This window comes from Mixophyes fleayi, chromosome 3 (genome assembly GCF_038048845.1).
Source record: "Mixophyes fleayi isolate aMixFle1 chromosome 3, aMixFle1.hap1, whole genome shotgun sequence".
In the NCBI taxonomy this organism is placed as follows: Eukaryota; Metazoa; Chordata; class Amphibia; order Anura; family Limnodynastidae; genus Mixophyes; species Mixophyes fleayi.
In genome coordinates, this window is record NC_134404.1 from 331938218 (window position 1) to 331965953 (window position 27736).

At 41.8% G+C, this 27736-nt stretch overlaps 1 protein-coding gene across 1 annotated transcript; it reads left to right on the top strand.

The window, feature by feature from the left end:
- RRP15 (ribosomal RNA processing 15 homolog) lies at positions 1-26698 on the top strand. The gene is made up of 5 exons (XM_075204260.1): positions 1-108; positions 7484-7740; positions 9588-9685; positions 11861-12050; positions 24608-26698. Exons 1-5 carry the CDS (start codon positions 69-71, stop codon positions 24773-24775), a joined length of 753 nt encoding a protein of 250 aa, XP_075060361.1. The 5' UTR covers positions 1-68; the 3' UTR covers positions 24776-26698.
- The last annotated feature ends 1038 nt before the right edge of the window (positions 26699-27736 follow it).

Here is a 27736-nt window from a genome sequence, read left to right on the forward strand (position 1 = left end):
GTAGGGCACGTCAAGCTCCGCCCAACCCGGAAGAAGAGGTAGAAACACGTGTGTGAGCTGGGGACGCTATGGAGGTGCAGGCAGCTGAGGATCGGACGGAGCTGGCGGGTATGTGGGACACAGCTGACCGGGGCTCGGTAGTCCTGTGGGGGTTGTACTGTGATCTGCGAGACCCTCATACCAGACTGTGTAGGATTAGGTTGCCTGTGGCACCACAAGTCACAGCATGCCCTGCCAGTCTCTGGTTAGCCAGGCATGCTGGAATTTGTGCTTCCACAGCTGGAGAGATACAAGTTCTTCTGCCCCATTAATATTATTCTGCATCTGTTCTCCCAAATATAAGCAGTGATTCTGCCTTAAAGGTGTTTGAATGGTTGGAGCATCAGTTATACAAAGGTCCAGATTATTGCAGATGTATCAAGTCTAGAAGAGCAGAACATGGTAGTGCTGGGAGGTGGGGGTTATTATTGAGAGTTATATGTAGCATGGGGGGCATTTGCACCCCCACCTACTCCCTTTCCCTTATAGGGCTGAGTCACTGGTCTACCAGCATTTTTTTTTTTTTTTTTAAATGACCCCAATAAACTGCTGAGCCAAGTCTCAGCCCCTGGGCTAAAATTTCCAGCCCCTGCATGCAGCATTTTACATTTCCTAATATTCATACCACCCTTATTTCATCATATTTTATGTAGGTGTTTGTTTAGATGGGCGCCACTTAACACAGCCTCTGGCCACCAGTTAGTGTCATATGGGTATTTTTGCATAGAAGATGAGCCGCTATACTGCCGCTCTTATGTAATTTCCCCCCTGGTGGTGTCTGTATAATTAACAAGAATCTTTATGTACCCCCCCCCTGTAATTTGTAATGCCATCAGACACTGACAACTACCGTTCCTTTTGAAGTATGTATACTAGGTTTCTGTGGGCCGTAGCATCTGTTCTTTATAAACTGACATATTCACATGAGACATAATCTCTCAAACATTTTTGTTTTGGACCTAGGTTTTCCTGTTTTTCTTCCCAACTTGTCTCTTTTGGGTCTTATGTATAGAGAATCTCTTCTATACTTCTAACACCACCTGTGTGAGTTCTTCATAAAGATAGAGGCTCACTGGTGTTTCCAAATACATTGTTTGGCTGAAATAAAATATATATCTGCTTTCAATTGAAACACCTTTACTCGGTCACACAGGAGTGTTCTCACAGCGCATGTTCCTAACAGGGATAACATTATCTGTGAAGGATGACTCGCCTTATTCTTTTGCGCTTTTCACAAATAATATGTAAGAAGCACGATCAAAACAGGTCATATAAGAGACAATGGTGCTGTTCACACATTCAAAAACTTTTAAATTCTTCACAATCTATTTCTCATGCACCAAAGTACCCTACAAGTTCAGTAGATTGTAATTTTTGTTTGTTTTTTGCCCATTTTTCCAGAGCAAACGTGTGACAGAAGCTAGGTACACACTACACAGTTTTCATCCAATAATCGGCTAAATCAGCCGACATACGACCGCTCGTTCAAAAGTCGGGTCAGTGTGTACAGTGACACGATGGTCGAAAGTCTGCCCAAATGGAAGATTGTCGCCTCATTTGGTTGGTCGTACCGTTTAATATTTTCATTCCAATCTCGTTTCCGTTGTGTAGTGTGTATAAACTTCTGAACGATGTGTACCAAATTACAGTCATTGCTCACGACAACATGGCTGTAAAAAGACGCTAAAGGGACGTTCGCTCTTCCCTTTATCGTCTAAAACAAGGCTAGTGTGTATGCAGTCCATGGACCGAGCTATCTGACCATTGATCGCATTTAAAATCCATCAGCATAAAAAGTTGGTGGAAAATTCTGTAGTGTGTACCTAGCTTAAGCCCTGAATGTTGCACTTTTCTGACTTGATATCAGTGATGTTCTAAGAGAAAGTATCCAATTTAAGTTTGCCTGCCTCATTGTTTTGTGGAGTTTGTAGTTGTGTGTAGTAAGTTGTTTTATAAGTTTATGGAAGATATACAAATTGAATGTGAAATCCTAAAACTTGTGTATAAGACCCTTTTTTTTTGTTTTACAACAACTAGAATATAAGTTAGAATTGAAGTGGTGATTGTGGTTTTGCAACATCAGATTCCTGCGCAGCAGTTTTCATCCCCTATGTTTGTCTTAAGAGATTTCACCGGCCTTTGATAGTGTACTAAAGGTAAGCTACATGCCCCCTCTCCCTGTTGGCTGGTACTATGCTAAAGACACCCACATAGTTTGGGTGACCATACCGCTGCCGGCACTCAGACCCTCTTATGTCCACCTGTCCGAAGGGCCGCATAGGAGCTATTACAGCCTGGGAGATGAAACGATGAACAGGGAGATGTTAGTTACCAAATAGTTTGGGGGAATTCACCTTTAAATTGTGTTGTGTATTGCACAACAATAAATATGATATATGAAATATAAAAATTCAATCATTTCCTCAGTAAAGTAACATTTGTAATATACTACGTATAGCAGGATTTTTAGCTGTCGCAGAACTAGATTTCTTTTTCCTTATGCATTGTAGCCAAGGAATCATTCTTTTTCAACTCTCCGGTAGCACTGTTGCCTTCCCAGTCTATGGCCCATGTTTAGGATATCTTAATAAGCCCCTGAAGATCAACATGCATGTTTAGTGATCTGTTTGTGCACATACTCCTTTTGGTTTTGTTTGTGTTTAAGGTTGTAAAACGGATCCCCTAACTGGCACACCTGTCCTCTGCTATTAGAGTCCCCTGGTTAAATTGGACTCCACAAAAGAGGCCTCGATCTGCTGAGAAGGCCAAAAATAGATTTGTCTTTGATGAATGTGCTTAAGGTGATGAATGTGCTTACAGACAGCTGTTGGCTGTGTCTGTTGCTTGGTGGTACCTTGTGCTTCCTGCCACCTTCTTTCCTCTAACCAAATGTCTGATAAGATAGTAAAGAACTTCTATCTGTGGTATAGAGAGGGGGGGGGGGGCTGTAGTTTCACCATAAATGATGGGGAGGGCGTACTTGGAAAGGACAGTTGTAGTTCTTTAATAAAACAATATTATTATTATTATTACTCTGGTAAATAAATCACATGGGAAAGGTAAAAATAAAATGTTCTAAGGAAATGAAAATAGACAACTCTTCCTAGTTATATAAATAAGTGGCTGTAAATCAGACATAAGCCAGAAAAATAGTTCAGTATTAGTAAAAGTTAAAGGAGGTCGTGTACGAATCAATACATGTAAAGATTGTATGAGGTTGGAATTCCCCTAACCCAGTGTATCCCAAACATTTTCAGTTCATAGCAACTTTAGAGTCTCCATAATTTTTTAAAGGCACTCATAAGCCAAAATAAGTAGTCCCCCTGTCTTGCTAACCACTGGCCTAGGCCGCGGCGTCCCTGTAAGATCACCGCGGCGCACAGTTTGGGAACCACTGCCATAACCTTTGGGCTAAATCTTCTTTCAGTAATGCTGACCGTTAATGCCCATTATTAGCTCTGTTCTGTTTAGTCGCAGTGTCATTTAGTGGAACAGATTCATTTTGTTTCTCACATTCGGCGTTCCCTCCGCTAGAAGAATTGTCCGCTTTGGTCAACCAGCCGCTCCCCCCACGTATATCAAATACAACGGCACCTTCCCACCAGGAACTTCCGTTATCTGAAGATGTGCTGGGACTGCACGGGAGGGCTCAGTCCGTCTATAGCTCTTAAATGGACATTTTTTGAGCTCTAGGTGGGGTGTAGTATGTACTGTATATGTAAGGGGTATGCTGACTGACAGGCTTACAGTTATCAGAACACTTAAGCTTCAGGACACGTACATTTGACAACATGGAGCCCTAATCCTCCCTCATGCATCAGTTGTAATTCTGCACAGGCGGCCGTGTGCACATATAAATAAAACAAAAACACTGTTTGGGATTATGGTCCAGCCCACAGTACATGTTGCCTCTGTTTATCAGCAAATTATTTAAATTGCAACATTTTTAAAAACCCCTCTTACTCCAGTCCTTACACCTATGTAGCACTCCAGTGACCCTACCTCTGTTACCTGTTCTACATCGCTGTTCCTCTATGTTCAAGAGTCTCCAGCAGGTAGGACTGGAGGCGTGTAGTGAATGTGCCTGCTGATTCAATAGGAGACACGGCCAATCAGGCGCTGCATATATTGCACACCCTATCCCAGCTCTAGACAAGAATATGTTCTGTCCACAGGAGCTGCCAGATCTTCTCTCCATGGTATCATACGTGGAGGACTGGTGTATCAGTAGAGGTAACGAGCTACCAAAAGGGTATAATCCAATGTTAATTTGCAGTAGTATTCGCAAAATTGTATGCTAATTTTGTATTATAAAACATTCAATGTCTTTAAAGTAAGTTGTTTTGGTTTATATAATGTCCTTGTGGAGTGCTGCTGAAATGCTGTGCAACATGTGTCTCAGACCTTCGTGATGAAGCATCTGAGGTGCTTCAGATTAGCTGTTGCAGTCTCCGGACCACCTAGTATTTTTCACGCAGCATAAAGTGGACATGGACAGCTCCATGCCTGTTCTCTGTTGCGGAGATCTGCTTTCTATTATCAAGTAAAACAGACCGCAGGCACCATTATCAAAACAATATCTGAAGTGTAAGGTAACGGCTTCCCTGCGCTAGTGGCGTCTCCTCTGGACATAGTTCTTCTCCCATCTGTACTTCTTATGTGGAAATACATATTGGTATGGTTTTATCAATCTGGATCTTATTAAATAAAAAAAAGTATGTTCCGAGTATGTAAGGGCTTAGTTATAGCTCAGTTTAACTATTTTCTGTTGCTGTCAGAGGGGGTGCCAAGTTTTTGTTTACTTGCTATGATAAATCATTATCGTTTTAGCAAAGTTATTTAGTCCGTATCATTTAACACAAGCAGTGCTTGGTCCGACCCAACAAACTGAGTTCCAAATGTTTGCTCGATACTGGTTTCTGGGTCATTGACGGTGGAGTTTGTGTGATTTATCTCTAGCGAACTACACACTGGGTTAGCTCTAGTTGGTTAAAAAAAAAAAACAACAAACAAACGTGAATGGGTGCGACGCTAAAATTGTCTCTAGTGTTACTATATCCGTTGGTGGTTTTATCCATTGTGGTACCGTTTTTCTGTACGCTATTGGTTCCATTTCTGTGTGTTTGCCGCCTTTTAAATGCATTGAGAATCCTGCAATGCTCTCTAAAAGACTAGTTAAACACCTATAGGTGTGAAGTTTGGTAGGCATCGCCGGTGGCTATGTGACCTAAACATGGCACAATCACTACTTCTTATTGCTTCCAGGGACATAAGAAGGGACGTAGAGGCGATAGGCTCCCATCAGCCTAATTTCAATGCAAAGGTCCGCGTACCAGAAATATTGCAGAATTAATTAAATCATCCTAAGACGAAACTGAAATTAACCAGCTTTAGGTTTTTTTTGTTACCTTTATTAAAGGGATTGTTACATTTTTTTAAAACCCCTCTTTCTCCAGCTGCTGCACCCACGTAGCATTTCAGTGGCCTCCTCCACACAGTTACCTGTTGTAAGTCGCTAGTCCGAAAGTTGCAGAGGAGGCCTGTAATCAATTATTTATTCATATAGCGCCATTATACTCTGTTGAGCGCCTGCTGATACGATGGGAAACACGGCTAATCCAATCAGATGCTGCGTATATTGCACACTCCGTCCTATTTTCTAGACCTCCTTTATTTCCAGACCCTCTCTTGTATAAAATCTGAACTTAGTGTTTTACAACTGATCCCTATAAAAACAAAGTGTATAGTTCCACATTGCTGTATTGGTTTAACCATCATCATCACCATTTATTTATATAGCGCCACTAATTCTGCAGCGCTGTACAGAGAACTCACTCACATCAGTCCTTGCCCCATTGGGGCTTACAGTCTAAATTCCCAAACATACACACATAGAGAGAGAGAGACTAGGGTGAATTTGATAGAAGCCAATTAACCTACCAGTATGTTTTTGGAGTGTGGGAGGAAACCAGAGCACCCGGAGGAAACCCACGCAAACACGGGTAGAACATACAAACTCCACACAGATAAGGCTCTGGTCGGGAATCAAACTCATGACCCCAGTGCTGTGAGGCAGAAGTGCTAACCACCATATAATTAAATGATGATGATGCCACCGTGCTGCCCCCCCCCCTCCCAAAGCTAAGCCACTCCCTAATAAAAAAAAATCCAATCACATTATTATCGAACATGTCCGGAAAAGTGTTTGTAGATGATGGATATTAGATTGTAAGGCTGCTGTAGCCCATGTTACCTCTAGATGTCAGTCTTGTCCTCCCTTTCCAGTGATGGTGGATTAGTTGTAGAGATGAATCTGGTGGGAAATTTGTTTTGCTTCTTATCTGTTTAGCCAATGAACACAAGGAAATCATTAGCAAGTTGCACAGTGTGTTTTCTGGAGATAGGAAGAACTTTAGGCTGAAATGTATTTCTAGTGGAAATTGAAATGTATTTAAATGAATCTGTTTTGTGGATTGCCAACCTTTAATAACAGGCAACAAAGTAGATTCTTAGATAGGTTTACATAGACCATATTTGGGACATCTGTAGATGCTTAGTATTATTCACTGTTTCAAAATACTTTTTTTTTGTTTTCCTTTTTAAAGGGCTACTTTACCTAACCTTAAATCCCACATTCACAATCCTGCATATATCGGAACTGAAGATATTTATATTTAAAGTCGTGGTTTGGGGTGAGACGTGACAGTTTTTCCTGTGCCATTTTCAGTGATACATTAGTTGCGTTTATTTGGATACTTTCTGCATATAATTAATTTGAACATTAGTGTTTTTGTTTTGATATTACTCAGAATGTTTTCTATAATAATTCTATATTTACTTTTGATTACGAAGGGGTTTGTCCAAAAGTGGATACCTCCCTTAATTATCCCAGAAGGGTCTTTGCTCTTTTTTCTTCGTTGGCTTTTAAGTCCTTTTTTTTTTTTTTTTTTTTTTTTTTTATGTATTTGTTTGCCAGAATAGTTGTATTGTCCTTAATTGAATTGTCCGATCTTGAAAATTCCCCAATTAAAAACAGTGGGGTAATTTGATTGAAGAGAAGGGATACTGTCACCTCCCTACCCCTCAATAACAAACAAAAAGCTTAGCATTAAAAAAAATAAAACACAAAAATTTGTTTACTGTACTTAACCATTTATTTAATGTGTGGTATTTTCTTAAGTAACTATTTAGAATCTGCTGTGGAATCATAGATGTCTTAGTTTAGTTACCAGGGTTGAACATACTCAGAGAGCCAGGCGGCCAATACGTCCAAATTATTACTGCCGGTGTCATTTATGAGCCACTTCCAATAAGGTTAATCCTCCTGGCTCCTTAAAAGGTAAAACCTCCTCTGGAGTCGACTGACTGACTGGCTCCTGAACTGTAGAACTCTACGTTCTGAATTGTATGAATTAAAAAATATTTTTATGATGCTTTTCTACAGATTCCAAAGGGAGCTCCGATTTCGAGCATGGAGACTTCTCTTCCGATGGTGGCGATGAGCTGGATGCGTCAGACCCTGAAGCCAACGACCAGGACGAGTCTGATGGAGACCGAAATAAAGGCTGGGCCGACGCCATGGCCAAAGTCCTCGGCAAGAAAGTCTCGTCCAACAAGGCCGGCACCATCCTGGTGAAAAGCAAAACCGTGGAGAAGGAGAAAGAAAAGGACAAGCAGAAGAAGTTAGAAAAGAAGAAACAGGTGCGTTCAAGGCTTGGTTGTTATTTACCGGTGCTGGCTGCCTCTTCAGAAGAGAGCCGAGATCTTTCCTTTCTGCCTTTGGGTAGAGACGGCGGGGGGAGCGTTCAGCTCGTAGAAAATCTTTTTCTAGAACAAATTTAAAAAATGTGACCTTTATCTGTAGGAAAATGCATTTAATGGTAGCAGGTAGTTGTCGGCTAATACAAGTCGGATGAAGGAGAACCTTAGTTTGTGGCCAATAAAAGCTGATGGGCAAAGACGAACGGGTGCGTTAGGTTTGTTGCCAAGTTTTTTTCTCTATTCGTTCTTCCAAACATCTCTGCAAAATCAAATATTTAGAGGAACGCCTCTGAATCTCAACCTGCTTGGTCATACGGGTTTGCCACTAACAGAGGACCAGGTGACTCTTTCCAGAACAAATAGATATGCGTATAATATGGTAAAATCACCGGCATGCATAAATTCTTGGAGAAGTTGTTTTGCCTTCTCCCATGTACGGGAATAAAGAGTTATTTGTGCATTTACTGGCCTGTCCTCAGCACTCTAGGTATTTTATAGTGTATTAATATCACCAGTGTTGACCTCTGAGTACAGGGTCCGGAGCGCTCTTCATTTTCCGTAGTAGTCGGTGATTATGATTTGAAGCCACATCTTAGTCGTCTGTTCATTTTGGGCCTCCCCAGTATTTATAAAGGTGGAGCCGATGAAAGAACAGTCCTGTACGCTGCAGCTATATAACGAAATGACTTTAATACGGCTATTAAAACCCAGCTCTTAATGAAGCTGGTCAACTTTTCCTATATAGATTTTTCTTCATCTCTGTTTTACGTTGGAGGGACGGTGACCTCATCTCTTATGTCCGTAGAGTCAGAGAACTTGGAGAATAGGTTAATTGGAGTTAGTCTGCTCATAAAAGGACCACAGCTTTCTAATGTAAGCTATCAACTACTAATTAGGAGGCTTTAGTCATCAGTAGGTAAAAATGTTGTTATAAATGCAGAATAGTGGATGAGTGTGGACCAGCGCTGCTCAAAGCGCAAAACACGGAAAGCGTGACCAATGAAATTCATTAAAAGTCTGATTAGAGTGGACCGTAATTTTATGACAAGTGTCTGTTTTTGGGATGGGTGCTGTAGTCGTTTTGGGTTTTTTTTTTTTTTTTTTTTAACTTTTGAAGGTTGGAGGGCAGTGACAGTATGGCCAAGTTGTCCATCACTGCCATAAAGATTACACAACTTCTACTCAGTTTTGCCTGTGTTGGTTCCTTCATTGGTCAGATCACTAAAGCTATAGCCCCTACCCCACCGATTCATGATTGCAGTATGGACCTGGCATCTTTTCGGAGGGGGCTTTATAATACTGAGGAAGTAGGAGGGGTTAATGCTGAAAATTGGCCAGGGCTGGGATGTCCCTCTTAATAAAAAGGACAGGAAATGGGTTTAATAGGCTTTTTTCTCTGCATTCTATACTTGAATATAATATAGTGATAGCACATTGTAATGTGAGATATACTATATTGTGCTGTTAGAGTATAGCGCGTGATAATTCATTAGCGGGACTGTCAGAGAGGAAGACGGAACCTACGATCACCATCTAACTCATATTGTAACCGCAGAAGCTAAGCATAGCCATTATATATAAATAACGTACGATGAAGGAAGGGGTGGTTGGGAAGATATAAATTTTAGGGGGAGAACCACTTCTCGTTGTATCAAATTTGTTTTTGTTTAGCGGCCCTTTAAGGGGCAGTCAGCTCTTGGGTCTACTAATGGCCATAAGGTGAGATAAGAGACTGCGTTACCCTTCTCACGTGCTTCGTGTTCCCTGATGTTTGGTTTCTATTGCAGCTTGATGAAAAACGACAGTGGGAGATGATGTGTAGATTAAAGCCAGATGTCGTGAAAGACAGAGAAGTGGAGAGGAATCTGCAGAGAATTGCCACAAGGTTAAATAAAATAAAAAAAAAATCAAATGATGTTTTCCTTCCTTTTATTTCTTGCATCTTATACCCCCCCCTTCCCCAGCTAATATTGGAGATTGTGTACTGTGTATCGTCTGTTTCTAATAAGAGACTTTTTTTCATATCCGCCGCAAAAGAGCCAAATGATTTATGTGAAGAGATAAGTACGGGGGGAAGGAGGCGCTGAACAAAGTGTTTTAATGTGACCAAAAAAAGGAGAGCAGGATATAATGGTTTAACCTGGGATTCCAGGAAAGTATCTCGGATGCACGTGTGAGCGATGGTCTGTTGTGTGCTCTGTCCTGGCATCTGTATACGTTTAATAATAGACAAATTTGTGGGATCTCATTTTCATCCCGCATGGCGAGGCAGCCATTTTGTGAGCTGATCCCATATTCAGCTTTTCCAGTCATGAGGAACTAGGCACCACCGAGGTAGGAAGCGCTAGATGTTAGGTAATTACAGGGTTTCCTTCTCCATCACACAAAATGGCTGCCTCCGCTGTGCAGGTTGTAAACTTGGACAATAATCGAAAACCTGACTGGAAATCCCTGACTGGTTTTAAGCTGAGATGGCACTGGTGATAAGGGAGGGTGTCTGCATACGTTCCTACAACAGCACATCAAAATGGGTTCGCTGTTTTATCTGTGCCCATGTTCGGACATTTTGAATATAAATGAATTCTGATCTGAAAAGCGATCTGTGACTGAGGAACGATGATGGATCCAGGGTGCGATTATTTTGTCACTCTGAAATCTCTTGGGAATTTATATTGCCTGCAGTGAAAGGGATTTTAATTGACAGGTTAGCTGGGTCATGTGATCAGCTAGGGTGGGAGGGGCGAGTTGAAGCATGTGACTGGGGGAAGCGGGGGGCTAGAAAGCCACCTCCTAAACAAAATAGGGGGTAATTCAATTCAATGAGCCCCCGCGTGAAGCCATCCGCAGAGCTGTTTGGGTTGAAACCTTAACCATAATAACTGATACTGTGCACAGATTCTACCGGACCTCGCGGTGAATTGAATTCCCCCCAAAGCCTAGACCTGCCCCATCTTGATGATTTGAGTTAAGCTTTGCTCTAGCACCAGCCTATATAAATCATTGGGGGGTATATTTACTAAACTGCGGGTTTGAAAAAGTGGAAATGTTGTCTATAGCAACCAATCAGATTCTAGCTGTCATTTTGTAAAGTGCACGAAATAAATGACAGCTAGAATCTGATTGGTTGCTATAGGCAACATCTCCACTTTTTCAAACCCTCAGTTTATTAAATCCTAGCCCTTGGATTGTTTTCATATAAAGGGGATGACTCCACATTCACTGGCTCGTTGAGGGGCTTTTGCTTGTTGCTGAGTTTGTGGTGTTCATTTGTTCTGCATATATATTGAAAGGCGCTCAAAGGCCTGATGTTTTAATTGTATTTATGACCTACACCAGTGTTGGCTAACCTGTGACACTCCAGGTGTTGTAAAACTACAAGTCCCAGCATACCCTTCCAGCAATAAGCTGCTATATGTTTGCAAAGCATGCTGGGACGTGTAGTTTGACAACACCGGGAGTGTCACAGGTTAGCCAACACTGACCTACACGTTCTGTCAGGAGTTGGCTATATTATATCACATTGACCGGTTTCCTCATGGAGGCTGCCATTTGTTGGGCTGATGTAATATTCATGAGCACCGTCCCCTGGAAACCAGAGACCACATTGAAACATGGTCCTAAAACGTTTCCGTGAGATCCTGGAGATTTCTGAGCAGGCTTCCGGGTTACAGGAGAAGGTGGTGTTGCCCATTACAACCAAGAAGTCATTTTTCTAGCACAGTATAGACAATGATAACACGTGCTTGTCGTAGGCAACTCCATCTTTTCTTTATAGATACCTGTGGAGACGTTTTTCATGAATATCAGACATAATGTTTTGGCTTGTTTATTTTAAAGTTTGTCAGCCCAGAATTTAATGTATGGTTGAGGCGTCGGCAAGAGGCGGAGTTAGGAGAATGGCCCCACCCACTCGTCTGGTAAAGGGAGTTTAATACAGGTGCATATATATGGGTGGATGGCTCATGTGGTGCGGTAACTGAACTTTGCTACACATAAATGAACGTATTTCTGCAATACATCTGACATTATTATACTGACCTGTTGTGTGCTGTCCCCACAGAGGCGTTGTACAGTTATTTAACGCGGTACGAACTCATCAGGGCAACATAAATGATAAAATCAAAGAAGTCGGTGGCTCTGAAAGGAAAAGAAGTAAACTTATGTCCTCCGTGTCGAAGAGGGACTTTATTGACGTGCTTCGAGGAAAAGAAACTAAAGGCGAACCGGACAAGCGGAGAGAACCCAAAAAGGTACTTTGTGTGTGTGGATAGAGCGTTCCTTGTCTGTGTTCAATTTCTGCAAATCCAGATCCGATTGTCCAGTCGCTGCGATCTTCTGATAACCACACGTGCTGGCAGATCCGTCATCAACTGAACGGATTATACGCTGGTCCCAGTTGAACCCAATATACACTTTGTAGCCAGCTTGGTTCCATATTGGCCATCTATATTACCGTGTAGCTAGCGTAACACAGGTGGTCATTTTGGCTTCAGTTTTGCATACTTTTTCTTACAAAATAAAGATTGTATAAAGTAGAAAAAAAACAATAGGTTTTCCTAAATGGGATATAGCGCAATATTATTCTGTCTTCCGTTTTGCCCTGGTGCCAATCCATGCTAGTGTATTGGGAAGTACCAGAGTTGAGCCTATTGTCTTGCTTAATATGGTGCTGTTCATATGTGTCTATAGTTTATTCTTAAACAGATTTATGGAAGATATAACGATCTGTTGTGTACTGACGCAATTTTGCTGTACAGTCTACAAGAGAGGTTGGTAGCCTGTGGCTGTGTTGCTGCTGTGGAACTAAAAGTTTCAGCATGGCCTGCCAGCCTGAGATCTATAGTTCACAAGCGCAGTCGAGCTACAGGCTGCCTATCGCTGATGTACATCATAGCGGTGGTACCTACGTTGTGGGTGTGAAAAAATACCGGTCCATGCCTTGGACTCTTCCGTGGCTGTTCCTTAAATAAATTTTTTAGTAAGTGGAGACGTCAGGCGTTCGTGTAGCTATCGCATCAGGCAGGGGACAGCCGGAGAACATAAGCGAACGGTGTTTGGTTGTTGTTTCAGAATACAGCTAGGAAAAACTTTGTCGGCCTTGAAGTTGTCGTTGCATCAGGATTAAACACATAAGTGGTGTATTATGTGGGGTTTTTTTTTTCTTTTAAGAGAAACTCCTAACCCCCCTTTATAGTTAAATACAGTAAGAGGACTTCAGTCTTTTGACGTTTTTCTTTGTGATGCATTGTGGGAAGTCTTATTTGATTGCGGGGGGGGAGGGGTTGTATTCTAAAACGCTGGGTTCCCATCAGTTTTGCAGTTCTCTGGTTGAGCAGTAATACAAGACTTGAATATTTTGCAAATATAGGATGTGAATGGGGAAAATGAACAAGCCAGGAACAGTGTTGAAATGTTTAATTTTACAGGGTCGTTCTGTCCTTTTCTCATGGAAGTCGCCATCTATTTAGCATTTTTGGAAGAGTCAGTAGTTAGTAATTTGGTTCCAGCAAAGACCGTCATGTTTGGCTGGAGATGCCCTATAAAAGGAAAGCAAAAATTTTTTTTTTTCTATTGTCCGCTCAATTGTATGTGTTCGTTTTGAGACTCATTGTGAAGTGAAATGCTAGTTATTTGTGCTATTATTGTCTCTCTTTAAAGAAAAGCGCAGAGCTTGGAAATATGCTGCTACTTTACAAGCGTGACCCATTATAAAATGAGTTTGACTGGTCTGACCAGCTGTGTTTACCTTCACCACAGTTGCTAGTTCCCAGATAATGAAATCTCTCCTGTAGTATCCTGGACTTTTCTCACAGAGCCTGCGACTGAAGTAACCTGTCGCTCTTATACACTGGAGTCAGCCATTTTGAGGGTTGATCCAGTATACGTGAGACGGCAGCCAATCGGTACACCAACAACTAGTGACGTCACTAAGGCATGACACAGCGCTGGCTCAGGCCACAAAATGGCGGCTTCATCTGTGTGAAGCGAGAGGTCCACTTTTAAGGGAACCTTTTCTTTCAATGTTAGTTTTAAACTATTTTAAGTCGTCTGCTTTCTACTTGTGCCTTATGCCCCTATACCCCTATTGTAGGACAGGTGTAGCCCTCAAACACTTCTTTCTGCCCCCTTGGCTTGTCAGGTAATTTAATTCTTTATTCTGCTATCCGTGTTTATTTTGAGATTGTAGTTCTCTGTCAGGCCTATTGAATTGGCGGTCATGCAACGTTCAATTACTGAGCCACTAGAACAACAGTGTTAGATCAAACTGTGGACATAATTTAAGGGAGGTTTTTAAAAAAAATAATTACCCGCAACGCAAGCAATTCTGTTTTATAGCTGGGGTAAACCTTTGATCATTTACTATAGTGTCTTAAGCAGTGAGTAACACTGAGTACCTCACAAGCAGTGATAACATCACTAGGATTGGGGGCAGCACGGTGGCTCAGTGGTTAGCACTTCTGCCTCACAGCGCTGGGGTCGTGAGTTCAATTCCCGACCATGGCCTTATCTGTGTGGAGTTTGTATGTTCTTCCCGTGTTTGAGAGGGTTTCCTCCGGGTACTCCGGTTTCCTCCCACACGCCAAAAACATACTAGTAGGTTAATTAGCTGCTTTCAAATTGACCCTAGTCTGTGTGTGTATGTTAGGAAATTTAGACTGTAAGCTCCAATGGGGCAGTGACTGATGTAAGTGCGTTTTCTGTACAGCGCTGCGAAATTAGTGGCACTATATAAATAAATGATGATTGTAAATCCTGGAACGCTTACACTCTACGGATTTTTAAGCAGAGGTGTTTATTTTTATTTACGTAAATAAAAGCCATTTGGTAGTGGCTGATTTAGGATCTGTGGTTACTTTGCATAAATGTGTTTTATTTATTCTCCTATGTTAAAGGTGACAACTTTCCTACCTTCTTCTATAGCCTATGGAGATAAGTCTCTCAATGTGGAGTATTTATATGGTACAGTAGGGGAGTTACACAGCCTACCCCTGACCATTGAGCAGCGTAGTCGCATCTTGTTTCGGATAAGCAGCGAGGGGGTACTTTAACATCTCCTGAGGTCTCTGCGCTGTGAATGTCCTCGTGAAAAGTGCATAGTAGGCAGTTGGGTTTTCCCTTTATATGGACTTGGCGCTGAGTCGCTCCCCTGATGAGCTAATGCTTCTGCTAATGGGCCCGTTTATTTCCCTCTCCTCGGCCTTCCAGCTGAACTCCAAGTTTTCTCCTGGAAAATGTCCGTGTGGTTTATGTTCAGTAATAGAAGAGATTTGAAAAACAAATGTTTCCCTGATGGGGCGGCAGTAACGGCGTGTGCAGAGCCCGCGGTGTCGGTACGTCGGTGTTTACACTTTGATGTGAGCGGAGGGCACTTGGCCCTCTCCTGCCTCTCTAAGTGCTTTCTGTATGCCAGTAAAGCCGTACTTCATCCAATTACCACATAAACATCTTGTCATATGGTTTCTGTTTGTGTGTATTCTGGGCACGTCGAAGCTTTACTTAACCACTGAACAGAGATGTTCTGAATCTAAGGCTTGATATATAAAGATTACTTTTGATCTGTAATTAATATGAGACTCTAGGAGCACCCTCTGATTACTTTTATCTGGCTCGTACATACCATCTGGCAACTTTTACTATATATTGCTTTTACTTTTCTTTTCAGCCTTGCAGTTATATGTGCGGGTATTGTTCGTATGGGTTGCCGTGGGATACGGCGCAGCTCTGACGCCATTGTATCCCAGGGCAACAAAAATAAACAACTTTGTCCGATAAAAAGCACAAGACAATAAGTCAGCTGAAGGTGGGAATACCATTTTAAGACATTATATCTTGGAAACGATTTTGCATCCTCATTTGATGCTAACATTTCCGAAAACTGGTGCAATAAAAAAAAGTGGTCTTGCTCATGGCAGCAGATCGGATGGTAGCGTTTTTTTTGCAGTTAAACACAACTATTTTCATGTGTAATTGTTTTCATAAATGTTGTTCAAAGTTGACATGTACAGATCAGCATAACAAAGAGAGTATTTAAATGACGGTGTGAGTGACAGCCTGACAGACTTGCTGTGCAGTAATGCACTGTGCGGATTGGTAGATTCAAGCACAGGGGCGGGAGCAGGGATGTAACAACTGGGATGATTGCACTGCCATTGGGACAATTGGCATAGAGATGCGGGATAAGCTTTGTATGTCTATCACATGGCTGAGCAGGTGGATTGTGTCCTTCCTAGTACAGCAGTGTTTGCCATCAGTCTCCTGCACAACATAGGAGCAGTTGTGTTATTACATCCTGTTATAGTAGTGAATGCTGAAGTCCCTGCCTTCTGGGTGCTAACTTATCCCATCAACTTAATGTTAGATGAAACAAGCTGGATATATGAACCATCATAAGTGTGACTGTAGCCCCACATCACTACTGTGCTGCTGGGGAACCCTGTTCCTTCCACTATATAACTGTGGCTTCCTGCTGCCTCCATTCCCCTCCTCATATCATGTCGCTGCCCCTGTCACATGCAGCCCTGTCCTCACTAACACATTACTCATCTCTTGATATATAGTGGAAGGAGCAGAGCCCCCAGCAGCACTGAGTCTAACTCTCAGTCCATGGCTTCCTGCTGCTCTGTGCTGCTGGGGGACCCTGCTCCTTTCACTATATAACTGTGGCTTCCTGCTGCCACCATTCCCCTCCTCACATAATCTGATTGGCTACAGGTTGTTCTATCCCCGCCCACTCCAAAACTAGGGACATCTAAAGATAGAGGAACTTGAACGACTGATAACACAAAGATGCTCTGATCTCGGTCACACGACTAACAATCCCCCCATCTTAGTATAAACGGCCAGAAAGCACTCCTTGTGTGATGAGCTGCTGAGTTTTCGCTGTGTGGCCTCTTCCCTCTCTTGCTGTGCCAGCTTATCTGTGTTTTTATGTTCCCCGTGCACCTTGAAAGAGTTTGACGAGTCCTGCCGCCTCTTGCTTTGGATTTCATTAAGTTTTGCTTTTTACAATCCCTGCCTCACATCTCCAGCCAATACTGCCTGGCTACCTGTTCATCAGGATTACATTAAGATGAATAACCACCCTCCACATCGTACGCCACTGGAGGTCATTTGTGGGAACCTTTTTATTTTCCTTGTCTTAGTAATAAAGGAGGGGTCTCCACAGTGGCAGCCCTGTAACTTTTTATTGTCTTTGATTTAATCAATTTCCTTTTGTTGAAGCTCGAAAACAGAAGCTCAGTTTACACCATTAAAAGGGGCCATCGGAATGTTGAGAAAAACTTTTAAAAGACAATTAATGGCATAAGTATTGTTAAAATACTCACAGCCCTGAGGCCATCGGTTGTCCTCAGTGGTCACTCAACTCATTGTTCATGTACATTTGATGGATAATTTAGTTTCCTAATAAATACAGGTATCTGTGAGAGGTCCCACATTCATGGCCAAACTGGTGCTCTCCAGGTGTTCTGAAACTACAAGTCCCAGCATGCTCTGCCAGTAGTTAGCCAGCAGAGAGCTGACAGGGAATGTCAGGACTTGTAGTTTCACAACACTAGGTTGGCCAGGCCTAGTTCCACAGAGGATAATCATCCTAAAGTGTACTTGCCATCATAAATAAATCGCTTTATGTTGGTCTCCTCCATTTTCTGTGTCTTTGACACAGTAGGAGTGCAAATTATCCATTTTACAACCTGTTTCATCCTTGATAGAGCTCATCAGTGCAGGATATCATTTTCTGCTCTGGCACAAGACTGTCATTCTTCAAAACACTAGTGGGTAAAGCTTCAGCTGCTTGTTTTCTCTACCTTTAAATATACCCCTCGCTCTTATTATTTTAGTGAAACATTCACTTGCATTAAATTAAATATACTTCTAATCGGTCCTATTTGTGCACACAGCTACCCCTATAATGTGAACTGTAATTTGCTTAGTAAAACTGATATTTTGTGTTGAATAGTTTTGGCTTGAAGGAAGCGTTTCCTCTCCTCTTGCGTACAGCAGCCATAAATACTTAGTGATCCTTTTCAGAAGTGCTGTTCATTTTTTTCAATGTACACCATAAGCTTCTGATGAATATTTGCATTATGTAGGCCACTCCCTCACCCCCCAAGTGAAATGCAGAGAGGATTGCGTGCCCGTATGGAATGTATTATATTTTGGAAGGAGGCCAGCTCTCTTTTTTCCTTTCATATCTCCCACTGTTTATCAAATGATTGCGTTATCCTTGTTCAACCTATGCCATTTTTTTGTGTCATTGTCTTTCCCGGGGTCCTTTTTTTGCGCTGTTCTGGTTTCTGGGCAACGGCGTTTTAATTTATTTCTGGTCCTCTGGGACGGAGTGGATCAGATGAAACCCATACGTTGTTGGAAGGCTTGTGGGCCAAGCGCCACGCTCCAGAAGTCAAATTTGTTGACGTCACTTTCATATAGGAGAGGTATCCTCATCGTTAGTTATTTATATAGCGCCGCTGATTCCGCAGCGCTGTACAGAGAACTCGCTCACATCAGTCCCTGCCCCATTGGAGCTTACAGTGTAAATTCCCTAACATACAGACACACACACAAAGTCTAGGGTCAATTTTACTAGCAGCCAATTAACCTACTAGTATGTGTTTGGAGTGTGGGAGGAAACCCACGCAAACACGGGGAGAACATACAAACTCCAGGTATACCTCCAATTTCAGCATTTTCGTGTCTTGCAACAGTTTTGTTCTAAATAAACGGTCTTAGGTTGCTCCTTTTTCTCAATGTTTTGGTTCCTAGCTACTCAAAAACATGTTCGATTTAGCAAAGTTTAAATTCTACCACCATAATTTTCAGAGGTTACAAATTAGGACATCTATTCTCGTTCTGTTGCCTGCGTGCACTAGAGGCAGCGATTTTGGTTGAACCAATATCCCTGAGAGCGCAGCCTGGGAACTGGTGATGTCACTTTGTGCCTCAATGATGTCATTGGTTCCTAGTGATTTCATAGGTTGCGGTTCTCCCGGTTATTCAGTCCACAAAACGGCTGCTTTTCTTAAATCTTTGCACAATAATACTGTGAGACATTGAAATAGTTTTACTGCACAGATATAGAACAATGGAAACAAACTGCATATAAATATATACCATGTAGTTTTAATTTAATCCTTTTTTGTAATGGGGGGGGGGGAGGGGGTATATGTTTAATGTTTTATGGAATGATATCTTTAACAATCATCCTTTCCCTTTAGGCTACAATGAGCGGTTTTAAACCCTCCGCACTTGCTTCAAACAGTGGTCTGTTCAGAGCATCAGAGGTTGTTCTCAGACCGAGGAAGCTGGGACACGTGTGAGATTGTTCTGCAAGCGTGTTACACGCCAGTTACCTCCACACAGCTAGATAGTGCTAGGGATCAGATCACTAGGGACGAGGACACTGATGTAAAACAGAGTTATTGACGGCCACCTTTATATAACATGCTACAGAGGTGCTCAAACCCCGTCCTCAGGAGCTACCACCAGGACATGTTTTCAGGTTTTCTGTCTCTAGAAACAGCTGGGATAATGACTGACCCAGGAAAATAGATGAACTCACCTGTGCACGTTTAAGGAGATCCTGAAAACCTGAACTGTGGGCAGCTCTTGAGGACTGAGTGTGACGGAAACCTCTGTTCCCATTTAGTACAGTCCGTCGCTTTGTTTTAAAAAGTTTTTTTTAAAATTTGCGTCAGATTTGTCATGTCCTACAGCATTCTCTGTTTTTATCCCCTTTCTCCACCTCCTGCCCCCCTAGTACAAGTGTACGTCCTGGGTGTGCAAAAATATATATCATTTGACGTGTTTAACCACAGAATGATCTCTGATCCCAATCTACATCTGAGAAGGAGCCGTCGAATGTGGAAAGTGACAAATGATGTAGTGGGACGACTAGCGCAAAACCGCGTATGTAATAATCATCCGCCTGCGCTAATGTAACACCGTCTGGACATAAGCATCTATGCACATATACCACGTGTGGGGGATTGTGCCACAAGGCAGTGGGTGGTCTGCCCGTCTCTGTGATGATATCGGAGTCTTGTATCTCGGTTCCTCCTCACTGTTTGCTGCTCCTTGACATTCCACGGACACAAAGAATGGACAATTGCTGAATAGATGGGGATTACATTAATTATCTGGGTTATTTGCACAGCACTTGTACACGTACCCATAAACAATATACCTTTTACTCCCATTCACTTCAGCAAATTGACACAGCTAAATAAATATACAAAACTGCTAATTACAGTGTGTGGTCTGTCCAAATACTGTCATTATCATTAGGAATGCTCTAACCTTTGTGAACTTATAATGGAATTGTCTGTCTTCTGTCTGTAAAGGACAGCTGTTATATTATTCAGGGTTAGCCCAAATTAATGAGCTGTGTGCGACACCATCCATTGCTTACCCCAGGACTGGAGAAGCACTGGCTCTACTGGTGGTGTGAAACTACAAGCCCCAGCATGCCCTGCCAGCTATCGGCTGACTACCTACTGGCAAAGCATGCTGGGGCTTGTAGTTTACCAACACCTGGTGTGTCACAGGTTGTCCAGGCCCGGCTTACTCTGACCTGGTTTCGGTAAATTTTTCTGAATGTATGCTGATTTACATGAGAGCTGCAGATGGTCTTTATAAATATACATGCAATATATGGACCTTTAAAGTACCTGTTGTCTGCACACAGTGGAGTCAGCCATTTTGTGGGCTGAAACCAGTAACAGCAGGTCAGGGATAATCTTCATCAGGCCCCTAATGGTGACAGGATATGAGGAGGTTATGTGAGGGACGTTTGACCTCCATTCCCATTCTATGCTCCCATCTTTCAGTCAAAGAAATTTCCGGCATCTGTAGGGAATTACTGGGAGCCTTAAATGACCATTAAAGCACAATAGCTTATACTCTGAAATATCTTGTTCTGTCATGGGTGGACATGCATTTGTGAATGTTAGGATGCCTTCTTACCTCAGGGATATCCATTGTTTCTAATGAATCTATAGGCGGTATTCTCATAAATATCATCCTACAAAATGGCTGCCTCCCTGCGTGCAGGCGCCAGTTACAGTTTAAGTGTGGTTTGCTGTTAAGTAATTAGCGTTGCTGCTAAGGGCCGTGCCATTTACATATTGTTGCTATACAAGTCTTTACAGTAGTCGTTATATTACACTGTACACAGATTTCCCATCTATGTAGATTAATAGAAGCATTCTTTTCTATGAAGTGTTCTGCACATGAGGTGTACAGGTCCTTTAGCTTTATATCACTGTCCTATCCATCATTCAGGACTCTGGTATCACCTCTTATGTTTCCTACCTTCCCCTCTATCCTCTTTGTTCATTGTTTTGTAATACACATCTGGTTGCACTAAAGAACCCCCCACACCAAGTGGCAGAAACACAGGGCTCCCAAGTCTTTACTGAACATTTATTTAGTTCTCCAGGGCTCAGTGCCGTGATTCACTACAGGGGCCGCACATCACCCTCCGTAATAAGGTAAAACAATACATTTAATGAAAGACACCTGTCTATAATAACAGATCAGCGGCCATCTTGCACAAGTGTGACAAGCTATTACAAACAAGTCGGACCAGGCTGGGAGGAGCTGGGGCCCGCAGGTGAAGGCTCTGCTGTTGTCGATCACTGGTGTCAGAAATTCTCTGTGCCACCGTGACGTCCCTTGTTCCTGGCGCACTGAGAGGTACGAGTACCAATTTCTGCAATATAAAAAAAAAAAACGATCCGCGTGAAGCATTGCATTACATGGCATTATGGGAGCTGCAATGATAGTCTGCCCATTCCTCTAGTAAATGCAATTCCTGACTGTAAACCGTATATAGTGTGTACACATGCATCAGCGTGCTGATCGGGATGTAAAGATAACGAGTCATGAGGAATTTTCTGAAGCGTGTACCTAGCTTTACTCTCCCCATTAGCTAGAATACTGTGACATTTGCTTGCACACAGTTGAAATCCCAGCGATTTAAACACATGTGCAATAGGGATTTTCTTTATTTACACAATCAGAACCCAAGGCCAGCTTATAAAACATACAAGGGAAACCTCTATCTTCCCTGCCCTCCTCCGCACACAGGAGATCCCAAATTGCGGTTGGTTTCAGCATAGTCGTAAATTTCCCGCTAGCTCCGTCCAATGTCCGAAATCGAACACTGGGGTAAACCGGATACTAACTAGAGATATTGTGCACAGATCAGGTTAAATGCATCAAATCAGATAGGACAGATTTTTCATCTTTAATGTAAAATAGAGTAAATTGTACAGTTGTTTACCCCACATCTCTGCTCCCACGAGAACATAGACAGCCTCAGGCATGATGCAAAGTTACTTGAGCACACCCGATAATTTTAAATAGTTGTCCTATGCCCGAGCGTAGCTGTTGTGCCTAGTTTTAGGCTAATCTGTCTAAAGCAAAACTAGTTTGTTTCCATACTCGCTGACGTTCTTAACCTTTGTAAAACAGGTGCACACGTATGTGACGCTGGACACCGTTGCTCCTGTACCATACTTGGTGTGATTTTCTCTTGCATTGCGTTCCACGCTTTGGAAAGCCTACAAAAAAACACTAGTAAAAGTGTTAATCAAAAATGTTAAACAATAACAAAAAATCTAAATAGATGGGCATTTTTCCTAGTAATAAAAATACACTTGAAATGCAGGAGGATATGCAGGTACCCAACTCCTTTCCGTACAAGGATGTTGGTGCCAACCTCTCACCAGACTGTTGTAATTAAATGGCTGCTTGCTGGGCATTTGTCTTGAATATCCTCATCCATGTAATAGAATGCAATGCACAATAGACAGACTTGTAGTGTGTTCATACATTCCAGCACAACAAACCAGCGTTGGTGTAGTAAGAGCCACTTGTAGCCATGGCAGCCTAAATTTGTCCAGCCCTGTATTATAAGGACCATATGACTAAGGTACTGCTGCAATTCAATTTACACTTAATGCATCATATAAATGATATGCGATTTACTAGAATAAGCCAGAGAAGAGAAAATAAATCTTTCAACAGCTCAAGTACACAACAGATGTGTATTACAGAACAAGGAACAAACAGGATGAAATACAGAGAGGAAGGTAGGAAACGTCATAAGATACGATGCAGGAGTTTTGAATGATAAATAGGACAGTGATTTAAAAGCTAACTTTACAGCAGTCAATCTAGAGACCCAGACAGTACCTCAGTATAACCACTTGGTGGGGCTGTTGTATCACCTTGATTCGTATCCACGCCGAAACCACTCTCGGAATAAACCGTAGTTAAACATTGTTACTCTTTGAAATATCTTTATTTAGCAAGATTGCTACACTTGTATGCAAATCATATGCTTCATTGATGGCATGTCGCAGTTCCTGAATACATTCAGGCCACTAAAACAAAAAGCATCTCTGAAATAGTTTCTAAGTGTTTTTTGTTTTGTTTTTGCATTTTATGTTTTTAATAGACTATTGTCCATTCTGTTACGTACTAAAATAGTATGTATTAATGATTCGGCACCTGGGGTTAATATGTGAAGGAATGTGTACTGATTGATAGCTAAATGAAGTGTCATTTTGTCATCTTAAAGATATGTAAACTTTACCCACAAGTCTGCTCTTCTTTTGGAGTCGCTTGTTTGCTCTTAAAGGGATAACCTCAAGAACTTTGACTTAATTGTGCTTTGCACAAGTTAGTGTTTGTGCTAGATATAGTTTTAACCCTCCGTACAGACCAGGATCAAAATTCTGCCATTTTTGTGCCAATCCTCTTTGCAGTCCCTTCTGGACCTAGCCATGCCTCTAATTATGTCATACCCTACCTCAGTGATCTCGCGGGTGAGCCCTTACCTATAGGCCACACCCCCAAGAGGAGGAGCACACTTCAGTAAGATTAACAGGATTGCTCTGAGGGAAGATGAAGGGAATATGGGAACGAAGACACTCAATGGCAAGTCTGCTGACTGCCACTGCAATAGGATTTAACGTGCTATAAAACGGTTTATACAGCCATCCCTTAATAGTAACATTAGAGGAACAATAATTAGTCTCTCTTGTAAATAGTACCCCTAGCCTATCCTTTCTTGTGTACTTTGTTAGATACACTCTAACAGGAGGTATCTGTCAGTAACTGCTAATTAAAACTCTTCACTGCAATGTGGTATACAGTGGGTGTTTGGAACCCACCCACCAGGATTCTGCCTGTGTGCTTGTCCTATATACAGTTAAACCTTTTTCAAGTAAACTACTACGGTGTAGAATGGTGATGGGCGACCTGATACACCTCGAGGGCCGCGTGGTACCTCCCTCTAACCCTTAAAATAATAAACGTAAAGAAAGACACTGATCTGTAATAACATATCGGCAGACATTTTATAGAAGTGTTACAAGCTATAACTGAGATCTTGCTTTATTGTCAGAAGGAGATGGGGGCCACAGAAGGTTTGGTGGTCCGCATGTTGTCCATCACTGGTGTAGAAGGTAGGCAGGTTGTAATGTTTATTAAAATTAACTTTCACTTATGGGACTTTTGTATATAGCTGGGACAAAACCCATCTCGTAATCAAGTTCTATCTTTTGAAATCAAGTCATAGTATACGTGCTGTGGCTTTTTCAATAGTAGGGAGAAAGTACCCAATGATCTCCCCTTCTTGGCCTTGCAAGGTGACCTAGTGTTTTGCACCTGTGGATCAGAGTTCTAAAAACATTGATATGAGCGCGTGTGGTTTATAAATGAATGTTAGTAAAGCGTTTGTTTGTTCCTGGTTGCATTAGTTTGTTACTCACTTTGTCGTTTTCGTTGCGCGCTCCAGGTTGCTGGGAAAGCGGACAAGACGCCGGAATGGAACATCTTACGGGACGATTTCATGATGGGAGCGGCCATGAAGGACTGGGATAAGGACAGCGATGACGGAGGGGTCAAGGCAGAGCCGGATCCTGGGCCAGAGCAGGAAGATAGTGAAAGTGATTCTGATAGATAAAGCCGCTCGGCTCTGAGAAGCTAAAGATATAACGTCTTATCTCTCCAGCTGACTCGAATAAACTCTTCATTCTATGAATGCATAACATTTTTCACATTACACAAATCCTATATATTAGTGTATGCAAAAAAAATAAAAGTAAGAAGAATTTTCCTGGACTTGACAAACCTTTTAATCCTGAAATATATTCTTCCAAAATGTCGCTTTTTTTTTTTTTTGTTTTCTTTTTCCAAAACATCTTGTGCAGTCTAAACAGTGGCACCTGCCCAATAATAGAGGGGGGGACGTTGCCAAAGGTCAGAGTTTGCGGCGTTGGTCGCTCTTGATATTCTGCCCCTTTCCATATTTCGGTGCGTTCCCTCCCTCCATCTGCTGCGGGTCCCGGGAGGAGGTGCTGCTATTCCTCACCTTGTGTGGTAGATGTGTTTTTAAGTGTCTACTACTGTTGGCAGGGACAGGGGGTGTCTGGCTGTGCATGAAACGGATTCCAGCACTGCGCTTCAAATTATTCTGCCTGGAAGCAACTCCTTGGCTTTCCCGAATATCTCTTCAAGGTTAGCAGAATAGAAAACAGCTTGACCCGGCCTTATCAAAGGTTCCCCATCGCATTTGGGGAAGAGCAGTGTAGTTGCTGTTTTGAGCTTTGATCAAAGAAAAAGCTACCGTGGATACATTAAAATGTCTTCGGGGTTAAGCGTTCATCAGTGCTGTATGTAAAGTTGATTTGCTTTAAAGTTTGCCATATTCCTTAAGTACTGGTAATACTGTCTTTGTTTTAACTTGCATATTTATCCTTTTAAAGGGGGTTCTCTGCCTACAATTTTTAAATAACCTGCCCCTTTTTTATATTAATGTTAGACCATAGCCACACTGACAGATGACGATATACACTTTACACGTTTCCAGGAGTCTTGATTGCGAACAGTTGACTTTGACGGAATTCTCGGGTTCCCTACGTTCCGCCACGTATTACTAATAATAATCTATACAGCAGTAGCGCATTGTACTATGGCAGTTATTATACTGTTGTTATAGTGTATATCACAAAGTAGTCAACGGTATTTGGCAGGGGTGTGCTGAGAATGGCTGCAGTGAGGAGCTGGGTAGCGGTTATGACGTAACTGTGTCTCCTGTCTTGTGCTAAAATATAGTAGTCTAAGAAAGGGGGTGGGATAAGTAAAGGTTGAGTAGAAGAACCCTAAACTAGTTGTTTGGTAATAGAATGAAGAGGCGCACCTACCGTAAGAAGTCTTGTCCGATCTTTTGTTCCAGGAAAGGAGAGTTTGATATTTCCCACATTTGGGAGATGTCTGGTGCTGTAATGTGACCTCATCTGGGGATTTGTGGCTGGAGTGTGGACTGAAGAGATCGCTTTCTCTTGAGATTAGTGGGGGAGGAGGGTCCTTATGGGGGATTACCTATGCCCTCTAAGTGACAGCTATAAGACCACCACTTAACGATGAATGGCGTTGTGTTCTAAGGGCCTGGGGTTTGATGATAGCGTGTTGAAAAATGTAAGAAAAACGATACCTTCAGTTGGGTGATATTGGCCAAGATGTTCGGAAATGGGGTAAAAATGTTACTGTAACTTTGTCATATCTGCCGTTAGACGTAAAAAAAAATTATATATAGTTTCTAACATTGTTTGAAACTAAAGTGTTATATACAATGATGCATTTTTTTTTCACAGGGTCAGCAGCCAATTATTCTAAAAGATCATCATGGGCTAATTACTGCTATGAATAGACCCTGAAATCATTTTACTTTTAAGTATGTTACTTAACGTTTTTGAATCCACTGATTTAGCCTCTACAGTGTCTTTAAGAGAGCGCTGTATTTGAAGTTAAAAATACCAGTTTTAAACTCGTGTGAAGTTTCCAACTCAACTGTACCAAGTCTTGGCAATAAACATATAAAAACAAAGGGCAGGAGCTTTGTTTGTTCAATGAAATCACAATATAGTTAAATATTCTACAAGATACAGTTGGGTATCACAAACTGCATTCTATGTTTTATTTTAAAAATGACCCCTCATATTTACTGTGAGGGTGCCTCGAACCAATCTTAATCCTATTTGGGGGAGGTATTATTGTATTTTTAATGTCTTAAGTTTTGTTGTTGGCAGTTATTTCATATTTTATACATTTGTGCTGAGATATATTGTGCTTACATTTGAAAATGTTAAATCTTAATCTACACAAGATGGGCTATTTAAGTAGCAACTCTTTGCAGCATAACACTGGAATACTTGGGTCACTCAAGAAATTTAAAAAAAAATTATTATTTCCAGTAGAATTGGTGCAGTAAAATGCGTGGGGTCATGCAGCTGGAAACCACCTTTTGGTCTTGAAAGGGTTAAATAAAGTTTGACGGGAGCTATAAAACGGGGGAAGGAACATCTTTCTACAGGACTACAACCCAGCGCCACAAAAACTCAACAATAGAGTTAATAAAACCTTTGATCATACGATTATTGTGCCGTTTGGGGCTGATAACGATGAGAGGGGCGATGATTAGAGCCGTTTGCTCACATCTTGTACAGTTTGACTGAACAACGTCCACCAATCTTAACTCTGCTCACTGTAACGGGAACATAAACCGCCCACGTTGAGATTTATCTAACCCGAGCGCTACCTGACCCAATATATTGACGCTTTGGAATTCGGTTAAAACCAAAACAAAGCCATAAATGTACTTTGAAAAAAATTTTTTTGTTTAACTGGACTTGGTACTTGGTATAGGGGTCTATATGGGTTCATGTTTCGCTATACAAGCTGTCGGCAATCTTTGTTTCCCTTCTCTCCTGGCCACGCCCCTCAGTGACATCAGTCCTCTCACTGCTACTAAGCCACTCCCCCTTGCATTTGTTATTTATAATTGGGTTTGTTTGATCGGGATTCTACAGATCATCCATAATCTAGTTCTACATTCCTTTTTTTTTTTTTGTATATTGTAATACAT